General features: G+C 30.7%; 3 protein-coding genes across 3 annotated transcripts; 1 reads left to right on the top strand and 2 right to left on the bottom strand.

Annotated features, from left to right (window-relative positions):
• Nucleotides 1-12,476: 12,476 nt before the first annotated feature.
• On the bottom strand, nucleotides 12,477-13,711 carry BDW74DRAFT_183731 (NAD(P)/FAD-dependent oxidoreductase; the record flags this gene model as incomplete). The annotated part of the gene is made up of 2 exons (XM_073730591.1): nucleotides 12,477-13,089; nucleotides 13,119-13,711. 2 exons carry the CDS (start codon nucleotides 13,709-13,711, stop codon nucleotides 12,477-12,479), a joined length of 1,206 nt encoding a protein of 401 aa, XP_073578202.1.
• A 751-nt stretch (nucleotides 13,712-14,462) lies between these two features.
• Nucleotides 14,463-15,234, top strand: BDW74DRAFT_163486 (uncharacterized protein). Its single transcript, XM_073726115.1, has 3 exons — nucleotides 14,463-14,745; nucleotides 14,815-14,892; nucleotides 14,951-15,234. The coding sequence occupies exon 1, from the start codon at nucleotides 14,468-14,470 to the stop codon at nucleotides 14,693-14,695; it is 228 nt and encodes a 75-aa protein (XP_073578201.1). The 5' UTR covers nucleotides 14,463-14,467; the 3' UTR covers nucleotides 14,696-14,745; nucleotides 14,815-14,892; nucleotides 14,951-15,234.
• A 7,013-nt stretch (nucleotides 15,235-22,247) lies between these two features.
• Nucleotides 22,248-23,721, bottom strand: BDW74DRAFT_163485 (pyridoxal phosphate-dependent aminotransferase). Its single transcript, XM_073726114.1, has one exon. The coding sequence runs from the start codon at nucleotides 23,645-23,647 to the stop codon at nucleotides 22,514-22,516; it is 1,134 nt and encodes a 377-aa protein (XP_073578200.1). The 5' UTR covers nucleotides 23,648-23,721; the 3' UTR covers nucleotides 22,248-22,513.
• Nucleotides 23,722-27,450: the final 3,729 nt, after the last annotated feature.

Raw genomic sequence — 27,450 nt, 5'->3', positions numbered from 1 at the left:
ATTATAAAAATTTAAGTATAAAGTGCAAGCCGTGGCTATTAAATATTAAGTATTAGTTCTTATTCCTTTGTGTACGCTTCTTAGTAGCCTAATTAAATTTAATTAACCAGCCAAGCGCGAGTTTATTTAATATTTATTTATTTATAAAGATTACTATTATAATACTAGCCGGTAAGGCCTTGCTGCCTTAATACCAGCACTTTATATAAGTTTTGCTTGCCTTAAAAATAAAGAAGGGATTTATAAGCTAGCTATTAGCGCAGATATACTTTACTATAATAATATTTTTACCTTGCTTGCTTTTTATAAAATCCGGATAGTTTAATCCTCTAAAAACTTTGCAAGAGCGCCCCTGGCCAGGTTAAAATCTGTATTTATTAAAGTTATATACAAGGCGGGCAGGAACACCGCGAAGAAGTATTTTAAGCTTATAATATTAGTTATTTAAAAGCCCTGCATTTTTTACTTAAATATACCTTAATTTTTTAGTCTTTTACTTTACTAGTGTAAGGCCTAGGTGTTCTGGTACGCGCTTTTTAAATTAATATGCCTATATCTTGCTAACTGTCCTATCCAGAGAACCCGCGCGGGCAAGTGCCTGGTTTGCCCACGCCTTTATAATAAAAGGAGTGGGCGAGAGGTTTTATAATTATATTTTTAAAATCTAGTTAATTAAGGCCTTCTCCTAATATAGCTATAGCATATTCCGCTTTATTATAGTGGGAGTTACTGGTGTTTTTGCTTTTTTAATCCGGCTTTGCATTATGGTTAGAGATACCGTGAATTCTCGCGCAATCTTAGTAATATTTAGTTTTTTTTAAGATTAGGCAATAGTAACAGCTTCGCTTAATTATTTAAGGTAATTTTTATTAGGTTTAGGCATGTTTTATAATAGTAATAAATAAATTAATCTAGAAGTTAAAAAACAACAAAGAAAGTGTGACTACAAAGAAAGCATGGCGCACCCACTCGCCGAAGGCGGTGGGGGCGCTGAAAGGCACGGATAACCTGCTACAGGATCGTCAGGGAGCCAGTGGAAGTACCCGCTCCTTGTCTCTAGCTTAGTCAGCTGTGAGTCAGCGCATGCTCGGTTTCTCTTATCCGTGCCTTCCAGCGTACCCACCGCCTTCGTCTTATAGGTGCGCCACGTATTTTGCGTAGTCACGCATTTTTTGTAGTTTTTTTAAAATTTAAGGCTATATAAAAACAAATATAATTATTTATTAATTTAAAAGTCTTTTCCTACCTTTATAGCATGTTTTTTATTTTTAATTACTGTAAGGCCCATCATAACGTATGTAGAATCCCCATGAAAGACTTAGCCATATTCGCAAGATAGTCGTGAATATGGTGATGAGTTAGCCTTGGACTAACTTAGCTTATAAAGGTAATATTATTTCTTTATAAAGGCCAGGACTCCAGGACTTTAATATTAATTTATTATTTTTATTATATCTTTAAAAAATACTTATTATAAGACTAATCCTTTTTTATTTAGGTATATTATACCCTTTTATATTATTTGCGAGCCACCCTATAGGCTAAGGACCTTATGATTTTGATATTTAATAACTATAATTAGTTTATTAGGGGTAATACCACTTAAGTAAAGCAGCCGCGTTACTTTATAATAACCAGAGTTAGAGCTAGCTTGCAAGACTATTCAGGAGACTCTTATTTAATTTTTATAAAAAGACTTAATTATAAATAATAATAAAGGCTTGGAATATTTATGTTTAATAATTAAAATATTTATGGCTAAAAAATACTATTTTCCCACGGTCGCGTTAAAGAACCTTTTTTTAATAAACTTTATAAGCGCGTGAGGTAACTAAATAAGGGATAAGAATATAAATAGTTAATATAAAAGCTTCACGGAGGCATGCTAGTAAAAAAAACCTTTACAAGTACACTTATAAGGGTTTAGTATTTTTTACATGCCCTTATAAAAGTATACTTTTATCTCATGGCTACCTAGCAAGAGTAATTAGTATAATACTATAAATTATATTATTTATCATATATTTATATAAAGAGGGCAAGCTTTTATAAAAACTAATAGGTTTTTATAAAAAAGGACCTTATATTTTATAATATTATATTTAAATTTAACACTGTAAGGGTAATAAGGGATATAGATAAGAAAATATAAAGGTATAATTTAAAATAACCTCTGTGAATTTCTTTTTAAATAATTAAAAAATCCCGCGGATAGGCTACATGGTACCTGGAGCAAGGCCCTTTGCATAAGGCTACAGGAAAATAAGTTAAACTATATATTTTTAATAATAAAATAAATAATAAGTTAAACCAGGTAATAAGAAAACCTAGACTAGTATTATTTTTTTATAAATATTTTTTAAATCCTACTTACTTATAATAAAGTAAAAGGTTTATCAATAACTAGCCTTTTTAAAGATACTTAAGAAACTTATATCCCTTATTATTAAACTTTAGTTAAGCCTTTTTACCCCTTTATATATAATAATAACAAACCCGAAGCCTGTAAATACTAATAATAACTATTTGTAAAATAAATATAAAGAAAGTAAGGGACCTTTATAAAAGCTAGGGAATTATAAAGTAAAAAAGCTAGTACCTGTAAAAAAAAGGCTAAATATTTAATGCTATTTATATAATAAATTACGATATATTAAGTTAAACTTTTTAAACTTACAAAGAAAGCTAAGGATAGGAAATAGTATAAAAAGCTTATAATTATAGTAGCTATTACTAGCAAATACCTACTAGGTAGGAATAAAGTTAGTATAAAAATAATATTTTTATCTGTAAAGGTTAGCTTGCCTAGTAATATAAATATTAATTATAAAGCCCTTATAAATTTTAAAAAAAATAAGGTAAATATAGTTTTATTTTACTTGTAAAATAAGCAGGGTAAAAAGCACTGCCTTATTAAATCTTTATATAAGTTATTAATAATAGGGTAGTGTGTAATAAAAAAAGTTATAAAAATAAAGATTAATTTTTAAGACTTATAAGGTATATAATAAAGGTTTTAAGTCCTTATAATAATATTTTTAAATATTAATCAAATAATATTAAGAATATTATAACTATAAATATATAATTCTAAAACCTAATAGGCTATAAAAAAGTATATTTTTAAGGGATACCTACTTAAAATTAAAGGGGTATTTATAAAAGAGTTTATAAATAAGCTTTATAAAAGTTAGGCTAAAATCTTCTAAATTAGCGTGATAAGTATTAAAGCTATTATCCCGGGTAAGGAACTACTAAACTAGTATGATAAATTTATAAAAGTATTCTTAAAAAATCTTAATAGCTCTTACCTTATTATAAGGGGGAGGAGTGGAAGACAGCCTTTTATATAAAACATAGGCTATTTAAATATTTAGTAATATAATTTAGGCTTATAAATATACTTATCATGTTTTAGGGCTTTATAAATTAGATTTTTTATAATTTTTTTAATATTACTATAATTATTTATATTAATAATATTATTATTTACTTGCAAGATATAAAATTTTATAAGGGGCATGTTTATAAGGTGCTTAGGAGGCTTTACAAGGCAGGGCTTTATTATAAGTAAAATAAATGCATGTTTACAATAAAAGATTAACTTTTTAGGTTATATAATTACCCTTAACAGGGTTAACATAAAGTCCTCGCGCGTGGCTATAATTTAAGACTGGCCCATGCCTAAGACTATGCAAGATATTCTTATATTTTTTAAATTTATTAATTAGTATTACAGGTTTATTAAGGCTTATATAACTATAATTATAATACTTATAAGCCTTCTTAAGAAACCTAAGGATAAACCTGCGAAGATAGTTAAAAATTAAAGCTAGGTAATAATACTAAAGACTTATAAAGCAATAAATATTTTTAAATAAAAGTTTATAAAATAGTTAAACTTAATTACTTTAGGAAAAAGCTTTATATATAAATAAAAAAATAATACCTTAGGCAGAGGTTTTTATAAAATACTTACCTATTATATCTAGATAGGATATAAAGGCTAGTAGCTTTTTTTTTATAAAAGCTTTTTTTAGTAAAAAGAAACTACGTAACTGGGGAGCAGGAGATACTGGCTATTATAGAGTTATTCCGCGAATAAAGTTACTATCTTTATAGGGTTTTATAGGAAATCAAGGTAGTAATAGACTATAAGGCCCTTGCAGCTTTTTGATTATTCAGTAAGGTATTATTATAAACATAGATTTACCAGTCCCAGCTCCTGGCAGAGTTTAGGTTTAGTGTTATTTATTATGCAGGTAGGCTAAATCCCGTGGATAAACCTTTATGTTAAATTAATTACCTAAGGGAAGGTTAACGCGAAAAGGACTAAAAAGGTCACGCGAAGTAAGCTAAAAAAAAAGCTATTTCAATAATTAGGGCTTACGGATATATAAACTGCCTAAAAGGATATGCCCTTGTAAGGCATAGCTAAGATAACTAGTATAAAGGCTTTACAGGAGTTTTTTAAAAACCTAAAAGAAAAAAATATCTAGGGTTTTATAAAAAACCAGGGCCCTTATTAATTTAGTTAAGAATGAATTGTAATTAAAATTATTATATTTAGTATAAAGCCTTTAAAAATAAAGCTATTATATAAAAAAGTATAAAAAGTTTATAAAAAGAAGGCTTTATTTTAAGTAAATATCTTATAATAAATCTTAAAAAGTTTACTAAAACTTTCAAAATAAGATAAATTTGTAAAAAAGGTCCTGGGAGTAATCTAAAAGTATAAGGATTATAAAAAAAAGAATTATAAGGGCGTAGTAAAGGTGCAAAAAAGCACCCCATGGTTATAAAAATAATAGTACTTGTAAAAAGAACTTTTTTATAACTAAGAATAATTATATATTTTAAACTATTACTAGTTATAAATAAAATTTTTTATAAAACTATATAATAACCCCTTTACAGGGTGCTTTGCGGAAAGAAAAACCTTAAAGCTAGTATAGTAAAGGTTTTTTAGCCTAAGATATATAACTTTATTATAAAGTATTACAAGACCTGTAATATTTATTAAGGCTTAAAAGTAATTTATAATAAATAATAATGATTTTTAACCTTTATTAATCCCTGTAAGCCCCTAGAAGTAAACAAGCATGGATTTTATTATAAATTTACCTGCAAGTATTAAGGCAAAAGATCTTAATAATTTATAAAAGGTGTATAATATTATTCTTATAATAATAAACTAAATAAGTAAAATAGCTTACTTTATCCCCATGTAAAAAACTATTAAGGGCCATAGGCTGGCCTTTTTTTATAACTTATAAGGTATTTTAGCTTTATAGGATACCTGTGAATATTATAATTAATTATAAAAGTATATTTATAAAAAGTTTTTAGTTTAATTTCATATATTATTTACTGGTAAAGCACTAAATATGTGTAGCCTATTATTTATAAATAAAATACTTAAATAGTATTTTAAAATAGTATTTTATAAGGGTATATAAACTTTTTACAGGATAATTAGGTGGATTACCTACCTTTTATAAAGTTTATTTATAATAACTCGCGATAGTTATTTATAAGGGCTATATTATTATATATAATAAATGGCATAAACCCCCGCGTGATCGCACTAGATCTTAAGGTGGGTAAAAAGATTTCTTGTGAAGTAATAAAAATATAAAAATAAATGCTGCCATTACTACTGGAGAATAAAAGGATGGCAAGAAAAGAAAGCAGTTTAAAAAAAATGCTTTAAATATAAAAAGATTAAATATATTAAGAAACACTATTAAGCAAAGCGCTAAAATTATGGACCAGCCACCCATAATTTGCAAATATACACTGCCTATGTAATAATTAAACCTAATTTCCTGGACATCACAAAGGAAGATATCCTTAAGAATATTATAAAGTAATAAAAAGAATTAGTATAATTTATAAATAAGTTAACTAAATAAATTAGTTAAGTATAAAAAAAGGTTTAACAGAACATAAAGGACCTTAAGAAAATTAATAAAGAAATACTTAAATATATTAATAATAACACGCAAGAACTTAAAATTAAAGAAAATAAAAATATTAATATTATTACTAATAATAAGTTAAAAAAGCAAGCAGGACACTGCACGGGTCTTAAAAAAAGGCTAAGTATAATATTAAGTAAATATAAATTACTTAAAAATAAACCTCTTAAAAATTAAAAAGAAGATTACTTGCAAGAAAGTAATAAAATCCCTTTAAATTTAAAAAAAGAGTTTTATACACCTTTAACAGTTTTAATTAGTAATAAAATAGTTATAAATTACTATAAGACTTAAGAAATACAGACATAAACCCTGTTTAGTAATAATACTAAAAAAATAAACCTTGTAACTGCAAGCTGGCATAAGTAGTTTACTAGGAAGAATCTAACCACATATAACAGGATTATATATCAAAATATAATAAATATAGAGAATAAATATTCTTAAAATACCCTGCTTATGGGCATGTTAATATTAAATTCGCGGAAGAATATAAGTAAGTATTAAATAAATAAGAAATAAGCCTATGCAGTAAAGTCTTAGGTCACGTGAAAGATTACTTTTACAGACACTATCCCAAGTTAAGTAAGAAGGTATACTAAGATATTAACTAGATAAAATATTATAATAATAAGTGTCTATAGCACTGGAAAATTAAGAAATTATGTTATTAAAAACCACAAGCACTAAGAATTATTACATAACCAAATTATAATTGCCCCCTAGGCAAAGCTAAATATAATTATGCAGAAATAAAAACAGGACACCTAAATCACATAAAACTTAATTATTATAATTATAATATTTTATATTATATATTCCACCAAAAGACAGGCCAGTTCCAACTAATAAAATAGGCTAAAGTATAATAATAATATTATTACCGGCACCAGAAAGAAGTAACACTCTTTATAATTAAGAATAATGTATTAATTATTATTATAGTATAGTTAAAGAAAAAGCATGCAAGAATCTTACTGGACTTAGGGTGCTTTAAGTAGTTTATTAGTAAAGAATTTATTAAAATATACCAGTTAGTAACTAAGCTTACAGGGGAATACTAAAAAATCTTTAAATTTAAAGGTAAGATAATACACTAAGAACCTAAGCTTATAACTAATAATATATTAATAAAAAGTGGCAAGTATATTAGGAATATTATATTTAAAGTTATGCTAACTATACCTTAGGGATTTTATAATGTAGTTATTAGGATAACATGGCTTACTTAATAAAACCTAGATATTAACTAAATAACTAGAGAAGTACTAGTTAATAGCGCCTAGTTAAAAACATAAAAAAAATAATAATAAAAGACGTAGATTTAAGTTACTAAAGGAGTATCGGGGAAAGCTCTGGAAAAGTAAGATAAAAATAAGTAATAAAAGGTAATATATAACTCGGGATTAATAAAAATTAAAATATAACAAGAGGCTATATAACTAAAGCCTAGAAAAGAGTATAAAAAAAACTTGCTAAAGTGCTTAAAAACTCCTAAAAAAATATTATAAATATATTAAATTATTTATAAACCTAACTACTAATTACCGTAGTATAATAGTTATTATAAAGCTATAATACCCTTAATACCTGGAGAGAAGTTACCACAGGTACAGTAATACTAAAAATTACTAGTAGAACTATAAGTAAAAACAGAGTTTATTTATAAGTTTAAAAAGGCAGGATATATCTGCAAGTTAAAATTATATATATTTTTAAGGCCTATAATAGTGCCAAAAAAAGATAAAAAAGGCGCATAAATAAAGAATAAATAATTAGTTATTAATTATTACCTTCTTAACAAAGTAATAGTTAATAACATTAATTAAATATTATATATAAAATAAAAAAGGGACCTTCTATAAAAAGCCATGATTTTAATAGTTTTTAATATTTAATAGGGTTACTATAACTTATAAATGTATATTAAAAATATTTATAAAATAGTATTTTTTATAAATATAAAATTATATAAATAGGTTATTACACCTATGGGACTAAAGTAATTACCAGCTAAATTTACTAGGTATATAACTTATATATTAGGAAAGTTTATAAATAAGACTATTACTATTTACTTTAATAATATTATGGTTTACTTTAAGACCAAGGAAGAACATAATACCCATGTAAAAAAAATAATGTAAGTATTAATAAAAGCAGGACTTATAATAAGTATTAATAAATATATATTTAATATAAATAAGATTAAATACCTGGGTATGAAATATACGCCAGAAGAATAAAAAATTAAGTAAGAAATAATAAAAGAAATCCTAAGTTACCCTATATTAATAAATAAAAAAGGAATTAGAGGATTCCTAGGACTTTTAGGATATATATAAGAATATTTATTTGCCTACACGCGGGATACACAACTACTTACCAGACTATTATAAGATAATAAACCCTTTATATGGGGATAAAAGCAAGAAAGAGCAGTATAAGATATTAAAAAAAAAGTTAAGAAAGCACCTATATTATAGCCTTATAACCCGGAACTATAATACTATATAAAAATAAATATATCTGGAGGAGCCATAGTGATGGTTCTTAAATAAATAAATAAAAATAGGAAGTTATAACTAGTCGCATTCTTTTTATAATAAATAATAGATACTAAATAAAGGTATAACACTTATAATTAAGAAGTATTAGTAATTATAAAGGGATTTAAGAAATAAAGATATTATCTCTAGGGAGTGAAACATAAAGTTATTATTTAAATTAATTATAAAAACTTAATATACTTTATAATAACAAAAGAACTTAATAAATAATAAATTAGATAGGCTTAATAGCTATTATAATATAATTTTTAAATTAAGCATATTAATAGGAAAAAGAATATTACCGCGGATGCGCTAAGCCAAAGGCTGGATTATATGGTTAAAGTTAAAAACCCCAAGATAAATATTTTTTATAAAAATAAAAATATTCTTAAATTTAATTAAGATGCCAAGCTAGCTATTATATATATAATTAAAAATTATAAGTTCCTAGTATAACTTAAGAAGGAATAATAAAATAATAAATAACTTTAAGTATAAAGCTAGGGAGCCTAATTTTAAAAAAAAAAGTAACAGGATACTCCTCTGGAATAAATTAATTATAGTACCTTAAAGTATGGTTTAGGAAGTAATTAAATTACACCATAACCTATTATTAAAAGGATACCAAGAAATTAAGAAAATAATAAAAAAGATTTAACAAGTATACTTTTTTCCAAGAATGCACTAACAGGTTTAAGACTATATTATAAAGTATAATAAATATAATTAAAATAAGCTATTTTAATATTAACTATACAGGAAAATGCAAATACCAGATATCCCTGCAAGACCTTAGGAAAGTATTATTATAAATTTTATTATAGGGCTATTACTATTTAAGGATCCTATTATAAAACTTACCTATACTAATATAGTTACTATTATATGCAAACTTATAAAATATATAATTATTAAACTAGTTGCAAAGAATCTTACTGCAGAGAAACTAGCACTATTAATACTACAAGAAGTATTTATTTAAACTAGACTATTAAAAAAATTTATATTTAATAAAAACAAGTTATTTATGTTTAAGTTTTGGGAAATAATTATAAAAGCATGCAGAACAAGTTAAGACATGTTAACTGCAAATTATTAATAAATAAATAGATAAATAGAAAGGATAATATAGTTAATTAAGTAATACTTACAATACTACCTTAACTAGAACCAAGATAATTAGGTTAAAATACTACTAATAGCATAATTTATTATTAATAACATAAAAAATGCCATAATAAACATCTCGCCTTAATATGCGAACCTAGGAAGGAACCCAAGGATAACATAAATATTATTACTAGTTAAAAAATAATTAAAATTAGCCTTAATGCAAGTTAAGCACTTAAATATACTACATAAATTACTTGCACGAGATATTAGGTGGGCTAAGGAAAAGATAAAATTTTATTATAATAAAAAGTATAAAAACATGCTACTTTTTTAAAAAAAAAGAGAGAGTTTATCTCCTATAACAGATAATAAAAAAAATTTTAATATTAAGAGCAAGTAACTAAGCAATAAACTTAATATAGTGAAATACAGGCTATTTAAAATTAAAAAAAACTTATTAATAATAATTATTACTTATTATTACTGGCATGAATATAAGTGTACCTAGTGTTTCATGTCTTATTACTAGAACTAACACTAAATCCAGAGAATAATTAAGATAAAGGAACTAATATTAATAAGGAATATAAAGTTAAATAAATCCTAGACTAATAAATATATAAGGGTTAAGTTTAGTACTTTATTTATTAGAAAGGTTACTTACTAAAAAATAATTTATAAAAATTAATTAGGCATCTTAACTACCCTAAGAAGATTTAGGAATTTTAGCAAGGAAATAGTTAAAAAAAGAGTTATTAAATAAAGGCATAAAAAAAGCCTCCGCAGCGTGGATATTATTAAGAAAATCTTGTGTAAAAGAGCCCCCGCCGCTTACTATAATAGTTAATTAATTTTATTTTACTATCTTTTTAATTTTCTTTTATTTTTATTCCTTTTTTTTCAAGCTTTTCAAGCTCTTTATTTCTTTTATATTATAAATAATAAAGTTACCAGCACACTTGCGCAGGAGGATTAAAAACCTAAGAAAGAGGGATTATTAGGGAATATAGCCAGCGCGGACTAATATTAGCTAATAAATTTATTATAATAATATAGTGTAACTAGTTATTATATTAAAAACCAGAGTCACTAATTATCCGCATTAATTATAATAATATAGTAATATTAATATAATAACTTCTTGGCTGTTATATTAGTTAAAGCAAAGTAATATAATAAATCTAACTAGATATACTTATTAAAGTAAAATACTATAATTAATTTATTAAGTATTATATATTTAAAGAACTGTTTTTATAGTGTTAAATAATTTTAGTTACTATTTATTATTTTTAAAAATTAAGCTATCCTATCTTTTAGTTTTTATTTAGTCTTCTGTATAAGCTCTTTAACCTTAAGACTTGTACCTTCTACTCTTGCGCACAGAATATCCTTAAATCCCACCGGTTTAAGACGGATCGGCAGGCTTTATCTGACAGCCACAAGCACCACAACTGCTTGTAAAAAGCCAAAAATAAAAAACGTACAACAGCTGGGGTTCGCATGTGGTCATCGGGAATAGTTAGGTTTTAGTAGTAGTATAAGTTTATTATATAAATAATATTAAGGTGCCAAGGTGTATTAGCATGTAGGACAAGAATAAGTAAAAGTTTTAATTATAACTTTTAGTTTTAGCTAGAAAAACTTTTATTTTATTAAAAATTTAATTTTTATAAACTAAAATATCCTGCTAAAAATCATTATAATATGCTTAAGTAATATGAGTTCTAAGTATTTAATTAATAGGAATATAGATTCAATTTTAAAATAATAATAAATGATGATTTATAATGATTGAATTTTTATAACTTTATAATTTTAGCTCTTTAGCTTAATTCTATGTCTTTATAATAGTAATTTACTTTTAAGTTTAATTATTTAGTAATTATAATACTAAGAGTAACTCTGTTAAATGATCTAATATATAATTAAAGTAGGGGTTTTTAATAAGCATAATATTTTAAACTTAACATTGGGCTAATATTAAAGCCCTAAACTAGATAATTAGGTATAAAATAAAGTACTAGCCTACATAAATTAATATATAGGTGTATAGGTGTATATTCTTAAGGCTTTATATAAATAAAAACTAATTCTTATCTTATTAATTCTTAGTGGGTGTTGGCTTTAATTATACCTTTAATTTAGTAGTAATATCACTACTGTATAATAAAATAACAGGTGCGCGATATCTTATTTTATCTAAATTCCTTGTCTTATTATTACTTGGCACCCTTGGGTGTGACAAATTATTATTTTATATATTTATTAAATTAAGATTTTCTTATTTTTAATTTTCTTAAGTACTTACTAAGTGCTTATCAAGCACTTATAATAATTATCATTTTATTTGTTTTATTTATTTTGTTTACTTAGCACTTACTAAGCACTTATAAGCCACAGATGACGTTCATTCGCGGCCGAAGTCGCCAGGGGTAGGGTAATACGAAGGGGGTGCGTTCCCACCCGCTTATTTAGGTGGCAAAGTCGCTATTCAAGAGCACAAAGCTATCTCCTCGAGGTAGAAGACGCCACCGAGGATCCTAACGTTGACAACAATAGCGTTAGCTTTCAACGCAGAAGCATGATAAATTTAGAGCAATACTGGTTCCTGACAAGCAGAAGATGATGATAAGCAGAGTCATTGAAGCTATGCTAGTTAGTTCTCGCTCAGCGTTGCAGGCTACTCCTGTAAAGAAGAGTCTGGTGAGGAGGCTTAAGGTTATTTTTCCAATTGGGCTACTTGTTTGGATCAGGATCTGTCTGGAGTGATATATGGATTGGAGCATGGCTCCATTATTAGCTACTCTGTTGGTACTAGCATATTACTCTATATAACCGCTCGTTCTGTTAGAGGCCGATTCTCAATAATCCGCCTATACGAAAGCACACTGAGGTCAAGAGTCTGGAATCGCCCGTTAACAATCAACTCAGCGACACCACGGCCACAAGCTGGAGCCTGCTGGCTACCGTGACCAGAGAAGCCAACACAGAAAAGGAAATTGCCGACTTCACTGTGTGGCCCAACAATGGCGTTATGGTCAAATGTATTGAACTCATAATGGCCCATCCATGAATCCTTTACGCGTGCGCTAGCAAACTGAGGGACCCTGCGCGTAATAACCGGAAGAATCTTCTCCTCCCATGCATTCTCCGCGAAGCTAAAATCGTCGACATCCACTGCAGTATCTGGCCCGATGGGCGGACAGCCGACGAGATAGTCCTTTGCGCCGTAGGAGCGGAGATGGACACCTGATGGGTCGATCGTCAGAGGAAGGTCGCCGGGCAGGCACTCATCCACAGAGAAGATATAGGTATAGCGTCGTCTAGCCTCAACGGGCAAGCCGGAAATGCCTGCTAACTTGGAGACAGTGGCAGCACGAGTTCCCGCAGCATTGACCAGGGTGCCGATGGTGATTTGCTCGCCGGTTTGTAGTTTAATGCTTCGCGCCTTAGTTCCCCTTCTTCTAACTCTGCACCGATTACTTCATTCGAGATGTAATCCACGCCTTTATCCTGGGCGGTTTGACGCAGCCACTGTACCATGCCCCATGCATTAAAAGCACCCTCGTCGACAAGGTTGAGGCTTGCGCTGTCGAGGTCACCAGTGAACAGGAATGGGTACCTTTCCAGGACATCGGTCTTTGATATGATCTGGGTGCTGGCTCCCAAGCTAGCCTGCAGCTCCTGGTCCTTTTTCAGCACGTCCGTGAACTCAGACGAGTCTGAGAGATACAGGTATCCGAAGTTGCGAATCGAAGGGGTAAAGGGTACGGCGCGAGGGTCTGGGGGGAACTCGGGGCCGAAGCGCTTGACGAAGTCGGCTGCGTACTGCGCAATTTTGACATTGATGGCAGTTGCGAATTGCTGGCGCATGCAGTTGTTGCTGGCTTTGGTAGCGGAGTACTCTAGCGACGGGTCCCGCTCGACAACAAGGACAGAGCCCTTGAAGTCTGGGTTCGTGGCTAAGTGCCATGCAATGGAGGAGCCGCTGGTGGCACCTCCGACGATTACTACGTCATAGTGCTGACGAGGGGGAATGGTAGAGAAATTGCTGATTGACATCCTGGTTTAGAATGAGGATAATGATATGCTGGGTACTGCAGCCGGTCAAGGGTTTATATACAAGTATCACCCATCATTAGTATCGCAATCAGATGCCTCCCATACATGCCTTGTAGCCTTAATAACTGTATAAGGAATTCCCCACATTCCCTATGTCGTGATGAGTTGCCATTTTGATAAGCCACAAGTGGGTCTCGCACCCATCAGGAAGGATTCCCTTGATGAAACTGCTAGTATACGTCAACAATGTTTTCGCGTAGTGGAAGAGCCAGTCTTTTTGGAAACGGGTGGACACACTGACCGTTCATTGTAATCGGAAGCTCAGATACGTCTACAAGTTTTAGCGTTAGCGTATCGGAAATTAAAGAATCGCGTGTCAAACGAGCAACCAGTCCTCGGAAACCTCTAATGGCTAGACCAAGATGGACTCCGAGTTGCGAGTAGTCTTTTGGCCTGCATGTCTTGCACCATATTGCTAATAGCTTAGGCAGGCATCTGATTATCTATAATAGTCAAGCACAAGAATCTAGCAGCTGCTCTTCTGAGACGTCAGACATATTCCGTTGAAGCATCATAGTACAAACAGGTAAGTGGAGAATTCCGAAATTCCTGTCGTCGCGATAAGCTGCCAGTTTTATAGGTGGGTCTTTTCCAACCACTGTAGGATGTAGGAAGGGCTCCCCGGCTCTAGTGACCAATTATTTCATACACCGTATCGCTCATCCTCCCACTTACCCTCCCCCCTTTCCTACCATCATGCACACGATGCCTCGAATCTTCATGTATGTCCTCACAATAAGCCAAACCTGGCCCATTCAACGCCCCCAGCACAGGCGCAACAGGCTATATCGGCGGCGACGTCTTATACGCCCTAACGCAGTCCTTCCACTCCTCCCAGATCACAGCGCTCGTCCGCAGCGAGAGCAAGGCGTCTCTGATTACGAGCAATTTTCCCTCCGTGACACCTGTCATTGGGGATCTTGACTCCGCAGCAAGCATTGCGCGGGAGGTTGCCGACGCAGATGTTGTTCTAAGTGAGATTACAGGATCTTCTTTTCAGGGATATGGCTGGTAGCTAATGGATGAATAATCGTTGTGTAAAGACCTCGCAAGCTCGAATCATCTTACTAGTGCGACTGCTATCGCGAAGGGGCTGCCGGAGACGAAGAGGCAGAGCCCAGGTGTGTGTTTCTTTCCCCTATTAATCACCTTAATAATGTCCTCACACTTTCTACCTAGTCTGGATCCAAATCTCAGGCGCAAGCCTCCTCTCTCCACCAAAAGCGCGTCAAAAGCCTAAAATCTTGGGGATCAAGAGCGGAGGATTCTGTCAGAGGACGCTGCCAGCGCGGGGCTCTGTTAGCCAATGAATCCTTGTTACAATACTATTTAAAGAAACGCCATGTTATCCCCGGATTATAAAGTTATTCTGCCTGATTATAATAGATGCTATAATGCTAAGCTAAAAAGGGACTATAGTTATATTAAATAATATAAGGATATAAAGCGGGTGCTTTAACAGGATATAATAAAGTTATATTAAATACTTTATAAAAATTTAATTTAGTTATATATTTAAAAAACTATTTTTATAGTATTAAATAATTTTAATTATTATTTATTATTTTTAAAAACTAAGCTAGCCTACCTTTTAGCTTTTATTTAATTTTTTATATAAGCTCTTTAACCTTAAGACTTGTACCTTCCACTCTTATACATAGAATATCCTTAAATCCCACTGGTTTAAGACGGATCGGCAGGCTTTATCTGACAGATTCAACTTGCAATATCTGCTTTAAAAAGCAAGAAATTTCGTCGGTTCATCGCGCAGCAACTGCTTTCGATGTGCCTCCGTCAACATTGCGTGATCGACTTAGTGGGAAGCAATTTCGAATTGAACGGCGCGCCAACAGCCACAGGCTTGCTGCGAACCAGAAAGCATCATCAATTGAATGGATTCTATTAAGAGATGCACGTGGAGTCGCCCCTAGACCTTCTCATGCGCCAGGAACGGCCAGTCTTCTTCAAGAGGCGGATCCAACCTCCTCCCGATCAGTTGGAAAGAACTGGGTTTCTTCATAAATCGACATGATGAGGTCAAAACTCGATTTGCCAGACGATACAACTACGCCTAGCTGAGCTAAGCTCAGCAGTGATAGTTAACTAGCCTTTTTGGTTGTACGAGCGGTTCTGCCCAATTCGGCCGCCTGTTAAACTCATCTCATCTTCTACATTTGGTTTCTTTGGGCCTCGAAAGCGCGCGTACAGAGGTCTAATTGAGGGAAAGATGCGCTTAGGATACAACTATATTGACAAGTTTGACTTCCTAAATACGTATCCTGCAGCTCACCAGACAGACTTCACGCCTTAGAACATTCAAAGCGGCTTTGCAGCAGCTGGGATACTTCCATTTGAACTTCAGGGGTTGCTTGACGAGCTGAATATATTATTCGGAACGCCTACCCCGCCTTCAAGAAGGCATTCTTAGTCAAGAAGATATTTTAGCAGTTGCTTTAAGCGTCCTTCTTCACCATTGAAAAGAACCTTTAACGATCTGTTAAAGGGTTGCAAATTGATAATGCACCAAGCAGCATTCATGGCGAAGGAAACAGCGGGAAAGAGTCGATCTAGGCGTCAAGTAACTCTAGATAATGGCTTTTTAACACAAGAGGCAAGGGATCTAATTGCGCAGAGAAGTGAGCAATTGAATGAAGGTGGTCCATCTCCTAGTTCTATTCTAATCACTTCTATCGCGCGAAAACGCGCTCCGCCAACATGTTTTGAATGCGCCATTCAAAGACATACAAGAGCTAAATAATTAACATAACGAGAATACTACAGTAGTATTATGGCGGTGGTGAATAGCTTCAAAAGTTATAAGTGTGGTCAATTTTGGTGGCTGTCTGGCTCGACTGGGTGTCCGGCTTGGTTGGGAATTAGAGTACGTTTAGTTATTAGTTAATATCGGTGTGACGACTAATGTGGCAACCTGCCAAGAAGCATCCCTATCCAATGAGCCTTACGCCGCATTAGGAATATGCAGCCGAAGCAAGACCGCATGGCTAGGTGTCAGCTGAGGTGGAGAATTCTTAGTAATTCAAAGCCTCCAACTACCAAATTCGTGAGCCAGACAAATTTAAATATAGCCATTCTCCCGAAGGGTGAATAAAGGATTTAGCTATACAAACTCCTTGCAAAACTTCTACATTTGCATATAAAAACCCTTAAAAATTTTTAAAATTAGAAGAATTTAGCATGCTTTTTACCTTTTATATAATACTTTGTATTTAATTAGTATTCCTAGCTAGTATAATTTAAAGGCATAATAATTATAAGCCCGGCTTTTAACTTAATAGCTAGCTTATATTAAATTTTTACTTTTTTTAAACCTTATAAAGCTGTTCCCACCCCTAATATACACACCTTTTTATTATATAAAGGCCTTTTAAAACAGAGCAACTTCTGTAAACTAAAAGCTAAATATTAATTAAATTATATTATTATATATAATATATAATATTATTATAAGCTTTACTAGCACTGCCTTAAGTATAATAATTATTTTTAAGTTTAGGGATAATTAGCAGGCCTGGTATAATTATATTTTTTATTTTATAAAAATTACAGGTATATAAAATTACTTAAATCCTAAAGTTAAAGCTAATAAATAGCTTAAAATCCCTAAATATCTAGATTTTTTAGTAAAAAATATAATAAAAAAGCCTTTAAAATATATAATAAGTGCTAGAACCATGCTAAGTTTATTAATTTTAAAATTTTAAATATAAATAAAGTAATTTAAAGGTTAATTACGTTTTTAATTTAATAACTTATTAAGGATAAGCTTACTATAAAAGTTTTTAGTAAGTTAAAATGGTAATTTAAGTTAATAACTTTTAAATATAAATCAAAGGTATTTAATAAGTATATCGCGGTGTTAACAGCCCTAATTAAGCAAGGGAAGATCTTATAATAGCTTTAGAATTATAAGAATACTTATTAAGAGATATTATATTTTAAGTAATTTAAATTTAATAATTATACTATTAATATTTTATTTTTAAAAGTAATTAGCAGATACTCTCTAAGCTATATTAAGTAAAATATAAATTAAATAAATTAAGAAGGTATAAATATAATAAATTACCTAAAACTTATTTTTAAATATTTTTGGTATTTTTTATAACTAATAGCTTTATTAAGTTCTCTGCGGGCTATGTAGCCTTTACTAGACTTAGTAAAAAGTTTAATATAATATTTAAATTAAAACTATTTATAGAGAAAGTTACCTGCCCGTGTGGCTGTAAGCGTGGAATAAAATACTACTTTTATTTTATGCATTCTCGCAGGCCTTACTGGTATAAATTTAATAATTTTATAAAAAAAAATGTTAGTAGAGCACTTAAAAAAATTAATAAACATAAAAAAAACTTTAAGAAATTAAGATAAATAATAATAAGGTAATAAAAAAAATATAAAGACTTAAAGGCCTTTACTAATTACTTAAGTAGTTATTAAAAAAATACTATATATAATTTATAGTATATTATATTAGCATATTTATTTTCAATACTTATAATATATAATCTCTGGCGCTTTTTAAAGCCTTTATATTTAATACAGGCGCCTTTATTTATATTTATAATAATATTAGGTGTTTTACCACACTTAATTATTAATATAAATGTCAGATAAAGCCTGCTGATCCGTCTTAAACTGGTGGGATTTAAGGATATTCTGTGCGCAAGAGTAGAAGGTACAAGTCTTAAGGTTAAAGAGCTTATATAAAAGACTAAATAAAAACTAAAAGGTAGGGTAGCTTGGTTTTTAAAAATAATAAATAATAACTAAAACTATCTAACACTGTAAAAACAGTTTTTTAAATATATAACTAAATTAAATTACTATAAAGCACCTAATATAATTACTATTATATCCTGTTAAAGCACCTGCTTTATAGCCTTATATTAATTAATATAACTATAGTCCCTTTCCGTCCTAGCATTATAATATTTATTATAATTAGTCCAGAATATCCCTGACTCCGGTTCCTGACGTGACAGTCAGTCACACCGTTTCGTTGTAACAAATCCATTGGTTGACATCAGCCCGCGCTGGCCGCGTCCCCTGACAATAAAGGTAATATCCGCGCAGGTAATTTTAACTATATTATTTAAGGCTTGAAATTTATAATACTTTATTCAAAAACTTTAAAAGGTAAATTAATAATACTTACTTTAGGAGATATTATATATATCCCTAAATTTTATATAAATATCCTGTTAGCAAGGCGCCTTAAGAAATTAGAATACTACTAGGATTTTAATACCCTAATTATAAAAAATAAAAAAAAAAGTATTTTATCTTCAAAATTATTTATCTAGGCTTTGAATAATTAACTCCGGAGAGTATGTAAAATCTTAAAAAAAGGTATACTTATTAAGTTACCTAAAAGGTAAAACCTTTACTTAAGAACTAAAAATTACAAGGAATCTTAATATTTTTTATTAATACCTAGGTTATATTAATAATAACACGCTTTAACACCTTCCAGCGGTAACTTAAGGAGTTAAAATAATAAATACTTAAATACCTTAATACTATAAAATATATTAAATTAGCTAGGCACCTTAATAAACCTCTTAAAGGCCCTGTAAGCTAGTTAAAGTTATATTTAATTATATATACCTGGATTTAATTTTTATAAAAATAGTAATAAATAAACATAAGTAGATAACTTATTTTCATAATAGGTTTAGCAGGTTTTATTAAATTTATACTTATTAATTTAAAAGCCTCCTGCTGTGAAGCTATTAAATAATTTACTAAACTTATTTAAACATAGTTTAACTATATACTAAAAGTTCTTTTTAATAATAATAAACCTAGCTTTAGAAAAGAGATTCCTAAATTTACTAGCTTTAAAGGGATACTATAAAATAAATCTACCCCTTATACCCTATCTTAAAACAGTACAGCTAAATAATTAGGAGGGATACTTATTTAAAGGACTTAAATAATTATACTACATGCAAAGTTTCTATTATTTATATAGCCATGAATATTTAAGGCGGCAATATATATTAATAATTAAATTTTAGTTAAAGAATTACACTAGAAAACTTTCTAAAAGAAACTTATTAATAAGCTGCCTTATATCTTTAATATCCAGACGCTAGGGTGTTACGCGTGGGCGCAAAGAAGTTAGGATAGTGGCCTTTATAAGCTAGAGCCAAGGGCTTTATTTAAATATTTTATTAATTATAAAGCCTTAAATATTTAATAAATTTAGTTCCTTAAAAATTAGCATGTTAAAGCTTGCAGAGATATAGTTTTTAATAAAATAGAAATATATAATTTAAAGAATTTTTTTATAAATTAGTATTATAATTAACATGCCTAAACCCTTAACTAAAGTTCTTAATATTCCTTATTATAATGGCGACTGAATGGCTAAAGATACTAACTTAAATTTAAATTTTATAAAATTTTATAATAAAAAGAAAGAAAATAAGCCTACTCTGGATATAAATAGCTTATAAGTTACTAAAATTAAAGAAAATAAAGTTATTTATATAAAAGGTTAAAAAAGGGATAAGGTTACTTTTAAGGTTATTATTATAAGGCATAAGCCCTTTAATTAATTAAAAAACTTACTACTTTTGCTAACTCCTAAGGCAACCCTAAAACCTTAACACCATAAAAATCCTATATAAACTTTAACGCCTGGAGCATTCCCTAAAAAGCCACCATAGCCTTAATAATAAATTTTATAACCCAAGACTCCCAGGAAGCCACCACCAGATCTAGCGGGTGCCTAGTTACTACAAGAAGTAAAGCAAGCATACCTTGCTAAGCCTTAATATTTTACACGCTTAGGGGATAAAAATAGCTCCTATTAACTTATATAACTCCCTAATTTAACTTATAAATAATAACCCAAGTATTAAAATATAAAGTATTATAATATAAATAATTATAAAGTATATATAATTAAAGTAATTACCCCTATATTAAAACCACTTAATTACATCTAGTATATATTTTATACGCTTTATTAAAACCTAGTAAAAAATATTTTTATTAAGATAATTTACAACCTTTTCCTAAGCACTAGAGGGATATTAAAGATTACCTGCTATATATAAAATTTTTTAAAGCTGCAGACCTTAAATTATTAACCCTTGTGAAAATAAAGGCTTAAATTTATATATATAAAGACCTTAAACTAGTTTTTAATAAAAAAATTAAGCCGCCATAGCCTTCGCGCGCGCCTTTTAAATTTCCCTACTGGAGAGGCACGCGCCGCAGCTGCAATTTTTAAAGAAAAAACTAGCCGCTAAATATAAATTATAACATCTTAAAAAAGCATAATGGCTTCTTAGAGTTAGAATTATCTAAAATAAATAATAATAAAAGGTCTGGCTATGTTAAGATTCCTATATTAAAGCTATTACAAGCTACTTTTATATAAATATAATAATTTAACCTTTTAAAACTCCCTTCCTCTCCTCTAGTAAGCTTTATTTAAATATAAATAAGGTAACACTAAAATAAATTTATAAGATATACTTAAAAATAGGATTTATTAGCTACGCGAGTACTCTTACCTGTCCAGATATCTTATACACAGTTAGCTATTTATTAAAATACCTTATTAACCCAGCAGATTATTATTAACATACTGTGGATTACTTAATTACTTATTTTTATAATACGTGTTATCTGGCTATTAAGTATTCCGGTTTAAATACTTTAAATATTAATAAAATACTTATTAAAATCTACAAGGCCTACTTAAATACAGCCTTTATAAATTATTTAAATTATTTTTTTAGCGCAGGCTATATCTGCAAGCTGTATAATAGGCTAATTAAATAAAAGGTAATAAAGTAATACTTTATTATAATTTTAATTATTAAAGCAGAACTCTTAGCGCTTACTAAGGCCTTTAAAATAATATACTAGTGGCATAGAGTATTTAGGAATTTATAATTTAATTCTTAATACTATTTTTTTTATTTAATATAATAATAAGCGAATAATTAATTTACTTATAAATAAAGATATCTAACTACATTCTAAGCTATACCATGTTAATATTTATAACTTATGGCTATGCCAGGAAATTTAATAAGGAAACCTTAATATTCAATAAATCCCTATAAATTAAATAATTATTAATAGCCTTATAAAACCTCTTACCAAGTAATAATACCAGGAATTTATTAAAATACTAAAAATAATAAATATTTTTAGCCTTATCTCTTCCTAAAGTAGTAGTTAGTAGGCCTTAAGGGGGTGTGTTAGCTAAGGTAAAGAATTCTTAGTAATTTAAGGCCTTTAATTACTAAATTTATAAGCCAGATAAATTTAAATATAGTTATTCTTTAAAAGGGTAAATAAAGGATTTGGCTATATAAACTCCTTGCAGAACTTCTATATTTGCATATAAGAACCCTTAAGAATTCTTAGAATTAGAAGAATTCAGCACGCTCTTTACCTTCTATATAATACTTAGTATTCGATCAGTATTCCTAGCTAGTACGGTTCAAAGGCATAATATAGTCTCGATATCAAGCTGTTGTTGCTGGAGGTTGGATCAGTGCACAAAGGCCTTAGCACTGTGTATTATGGTTGCTTGTAGAAGGTACAAGTGAATATAACATCAACACGTAAATTGTTACACCCTTTAACATGTTTATCATTGGGACCTTGACTTTATAAGAGAATCATCAGACATGGATAGCAAGTGACTCACAATATCTCATGGATGTGGCCGAGTCTATATGTATAGAGAACCTACTCATGGAGAGCAGCTGAAATCTTGTCCAATCCATATTCCAAGTCCTTCAAATCGGGCCATCCGTATCCAACACGGAAGTAAATGTCATCCATCTCAAACCAGCGTCCTGGCGCAACCCAAACTCCATACTTCTCTGCCAGTCTATCGTAAAATGCCGCTGCTCCATCAGTAGGGATCTTCTTCAGGCGAAAAATGCAAACCATGCCCGCCTGTGGCTGGATCCAATCAAGATATTCTTCCTTTTCGACCCACGCTGCCACCATATCCAAGCGCGCCCTCACATCGATAGAAGTGGCAGGTAACAGGGTTTGACGCTGAGAGAGAACATTCTCGGCGATCCACTCGTCCATAACACTTCCACAGATGTTCATTTGTTCCTTTGCTGCCAAGAATGTATCCATCAGCCGATCGCTGGTATTGATTAGCCAGCCAATCCTGGTGCCGGGAATGCCGAAGCATTTGGATACTGATCCCACGCTGATGACATGCTCGCCAAGTGTCGCAGCGATTGGTAAATCCTCGCCGAAGGTGATGTCTTTGTATATTTCGTCGACAAGCAGATAGCAACCCTTGTTCTTCGCTAGTTTTGCGACGGACTCCAGCTCATCGCAGGTCATCGTCTGACCACTGGGATTATGAGGGTTGGTCAGGCTGATAAGGCGTGTATTGGGCTTGATGGCAGCTTCCAGAGCGGCAAGATCAATTCGAAAACCATTGTCAAATGTCAATTCCATGTAGCCGATCTCGCATCCGATGGCTCGTGGGGTTGCTAGGTTGATCGCGTAATTAGGCCGAGAAATCAAAATGTGATCTTGAGATGTAAGGAGGGAAGTCGCGGCAATGAACAAAGCACCAGCGGTGCCTGTTGTAATCAGGACATTCTCTGGGTTTAATGATGGCTCCTCACTAATTACCAACTGCCGAAGATGCTCGCTGCCGCGGTGTCCAGTATACTGAAGCTTCATGTCAGGAATGGAAAGATTCAGTTGACTCAGACTCCTGTCAGCGATGGAGCTTTCAACAAGGTTGGAGCGGATAATTTGGCCGCGCCCCCCTTCTTCAGGCGATTCGACCTCAATAGGCATTCGTGTATATCTCATGGCGCAAGTATCACAGATAGTACTCGGCATAAAACAAATCACAAAAATTTCACACCAAGTAGTATTTAATAGTTTAATAGACTTTTGCTGAGTCACGTTTTTTTTTTTTTTTTTTTCATCTATTGCTAACTTCGTCATGGGTTTTCTGAGATTGGGAAACGGCGGGATAAGTTACTACTTTAATTCAAGGATGACTCACGCTTGGAGAACCCACAACCTATTTAGGCGTTGAAGGTGACAAATCACCTTGATTACCATGTAATACCGGTAATAATTCCTATTTGGAGATACTGTTTTAGCTTTTTTTTTTTTCTTTTTTTTGTCGGTGGCGGCAAAGCACTAAGTCTTCGGGGACAATAAGTGGCACATGAAGAAATCTAAATTCATAGCAGTGCTGTACTCATATGACCATTTTTTACGACCCCAAAATGTGAAGGGCTAAAGCCGGATTTATATTCAATCTAGCTAGGCCACGAACTGAGTACGAAAAGCTTGGAGAAAGAGAATGTAAGGCCCATGACATTGTACATAGCCCTTCCACAAGAACTTAGAGATATCCGCGGAGGATCTTCCGCGAATAGGCTAAGTTAGCACCCGTGCTGACTTAGTGCATATAAAGGATACCTATTCTCCGCAAGGGGAGATTTTTAATTCTTAATATTAATTTTATAAATAAACCAATTTTTAAAATAAGACTTATAAACCCTTTTATTTTTATTTTTTAGGTATATTATACCTTTTTATATTATTTATAAACCTCTTTTAAGGCCAAGAACCTTATAATTTTAATACTTAACAATATATTTAGTTTATAAGGGGTAATTTATACCTATACCGCGAACCTAGTTAACCTCGCGGTAATTAAAAATAATTTCTTATAAGACTATTTAGAAAGCACCTATTTACCCTTTATAAAAAGATTTATTTATAGCTATTTATAAAGATTTAGCAGAATCTAACTTTAAAATTTTTATATCTTTATATAAGGGGGATCTACCCCTCCCATGGCTGCTTAAGGAACTATTTCTGGAAGAACTTTGCAAGCAAGCTTATAAAAAAAATTAGAATAGGTAAGGCTAATTTAATAACTTTATAAAAAAATATGTTATAAAACCACTTGCAGGCATATGCAAGAAGGGTTAGACTTTTTATTTATATTTTTGAAAAAAAAACTTCTATCTCACGATTGCCTAGTAAAAAGGATTAGTATAATATTATAAATTATGTAGATTACTATATATTTATAAAAAGGGTTTAGGCCTTTGGAGAAACTAATAATTTTTTATAAAAAAAGGTCTTAAACTTTATAGTACTTTATTTTAATTTAATACTGCAAGGTTTATAGGGCGTGAAGTTATTGTGACGATCCTCAGTAGAGGCTGACTAGGTACGATAACGATTTACTAGTAAAGAACTGAAATAGTAAAGGGTTGATTCCACAGAGACTAACTCTTGAAGATCCTCCTAAGCTTTTGAGATCTTTTTCCTATAGATACGCTGATGATTTGGTGGCAATAATAGTGGTGATGTTATAATTATCTATCACTAATAAGATAAGGACTTTATTTTATTTGCCGCCTGTGATAACTTGGCCCTCTCCTAAAGAGATTGTCCTCGATCTTGGAATAGCTTTATCTCTAATTTCCTTAATTTATAACTTGTATTGCTTTGGTTATAGTTTGCTGTAGTTTTGTATTCTATAGGATCATGTTTTTATATAATTTTGTTCTCTTTGTTATGATTTTAGTCTTTATACGCAATCGTCGCGATGGTGTTTTGGAGTTAAATAAAGATTTAGCTAATGGTTGTCTTGTTAATAATATGGGTATTGCTAAAAACAGGGAATAGCATTAAGCATGTCTTAAATTAGTGTTGGTATTACCTTGTTCCGGTTATGTTTGGTCACGCGTGTTTGTTTGTTATAAGCACTTTTACGGGATTTCTTGTTTATAAGACATTGTCCATAATCTTTTTACTTTTCTTTTTTGTAAACTTCCCAAAACTCTTTTATTTTATTATTATCTTTACCACATCTTCTCCTTATTATCGCCCACGTTTCTCTATTGTTCCTTCGTTGTTAAGATGCCTTGTCATGGTTATTCCACTGTTAATATGCCCACCTATCCTAAGATTCTTTGGTATTTTTATTATTTGCGTACTTAAGTTATAAATTATTATAATAAAGACTTCTTAATTCCCTTTATTTTTAAATGCTGTCTTAATGCTGTTTTATCCGTGTTATGCCGCCAGTGTTTTCAGTGAAAGAAAACCTGTATCCCTGTGAGTATTACTGTTTTGCTATCGTGCTGTTACTAATCTGTTATTTAGACCCAAATAACTATGGTGGGAGACGCTGCCAACTTGTTAAAGATTATTACTTAGTTAGCCAGCTTTTAGGTCCAGCCTTAAGATAGAGATGCCGCTGATGCGGCTCTGGTTCGCGTGTGGAATAATAAAGTTAAACAAACCGCATATTATACTATACTGGTGCTTTTATTTGCTTTCCTCTCCGCAGAGGGAGCTTATCGCAAGGAACATAACCTAATTATTACCACTAAAAAGGTGTTAATAAAATAACTTGTGTCTTACCACGCCTTTTTAAACTTGCGTCACGCCCTTTTTCCTTGTGTTATGGCCCTAAACTAACATAATACCGCCGCTTAGGTTACTAACAAACATAATCGCAGTCTTCTTTATCTATTACCAGGCAACGCCGGTTACACTAAGTTTTCAAATGCAAAGAGCTATTTCTTTAATCTTGTTTTAAAATTAGTCCGCGCTAAATATATTAGTAATACTGTTAATTAACAGGCTTGTCTTACTAAAGTTAAGGAGTTTTTTCCTGTGGTTCTTATTAGTGTCTAGACATTATATCAGGCTGTGCTGGGTTTTATTTTGTAGTTTTTAGATACCCCTTTGGCGCGCTTGTGTTTTCTTAATAACCTAGTCTTGTTTTTTTATTATTTTATTTTATGGCCCCTTCTTGGGAAGATGGTGGCTTTTTAGCGCCATGGTCCTTTTGGACCAAAATAAACTTGTTTTTTTTTTTTTTTTAATTTTAATTTTAACTTGGTATTTGTAGATTGTTGTAGCTAATAGTAAGTTCGAATTTTAGAATGCAGCTTTTCCGGCGTGTTATAATTAGGATATGTAATCATAACAACATGTTACCATGACTGTTTCGGCACACTGTCCCGGTAACCATTATCAGATAAGGATTTAATATAAACCTGACAAGGTGCAATACTAAAACATGTTAATACAATTAAGTCAAGTATTAATAACCAGCAAGAAGCTTTTGCTGTTAATTCATAATTAATTTAATATCTTTTACTTAGCAGCCTTTTATTTATTAAACTTTTGGACCAAAGTAGGTGCATTCATATCTTTAATAGGGACTTATTAATTATATTCCAAAGGCCAATCGTTTTATTTAACTAGGTAGGAGTCTTCTCCATCTATTTCCTCTTAAGTAATAATATTATTAATCTCCCATTCCTTGTCGTCCTTTAACTTAGGAGGTGAATTAGCATCTTTTCGTCCATACCAGGGTTTTAGTAAGGATACATAAAAGACATTATGAATTTAGGAATACTTATCTAGTAAATATAATTAATATGCTAAAAATCCAACACGGTTTAGTACTTTAAATGGCCCAATAAATCTTGGCTTAAGCTTAGCTGGCATTTTAAACTTTAAGTTCTTGGTGTTAAGCTTAACTTTTTGTTTTGGATAAAACTCCTGTTCCTTGTGATGCTTATTATAGTACTTTTGGTACTGTTCCGTGTTCTTTACCTATTATTTATTATAACAGGTTCTAACTTTTCTAAGCT

This window comes from Aspergillus multicolor (genome assembly GCF_047715735.1).
Source record: "Aspergillus multicolor strain CBS 133.54 unplaced genomic scaffold BDW74scaffold_49, whole genome shotgun sequence".
Classification (NCBI taxonomy): domain Eukaryota; kingdom Fungi; phylum Ascomycota; class Eurotiomycetes; order Eurotiales; family Aspergillaceae; genus Aspergillus; species Aspergillus multicolor.
Note: the sequence above shows the minus strand (reverse complement) of the source record. Positions and strands in the feature narration are given on the sequence as shown.

Excerpts from the sequence above, each read along its gene's own strand:
- BDW74DRAFT_163486 (XM_073726115.1), top strand. The coding sequence starts at position 14,468 with ATGCACACGATGCCTCGAATCTTCATGTATGTCCTCACAATAAGCCAA.
- BDW74DRAFT_163485 (XM_073726114.1), bottom strand. The coding sequence starts at position 23,647 with ATGCCGAGTACTATCTGTGATACTTGCGCCATGAGATATACACGAATG.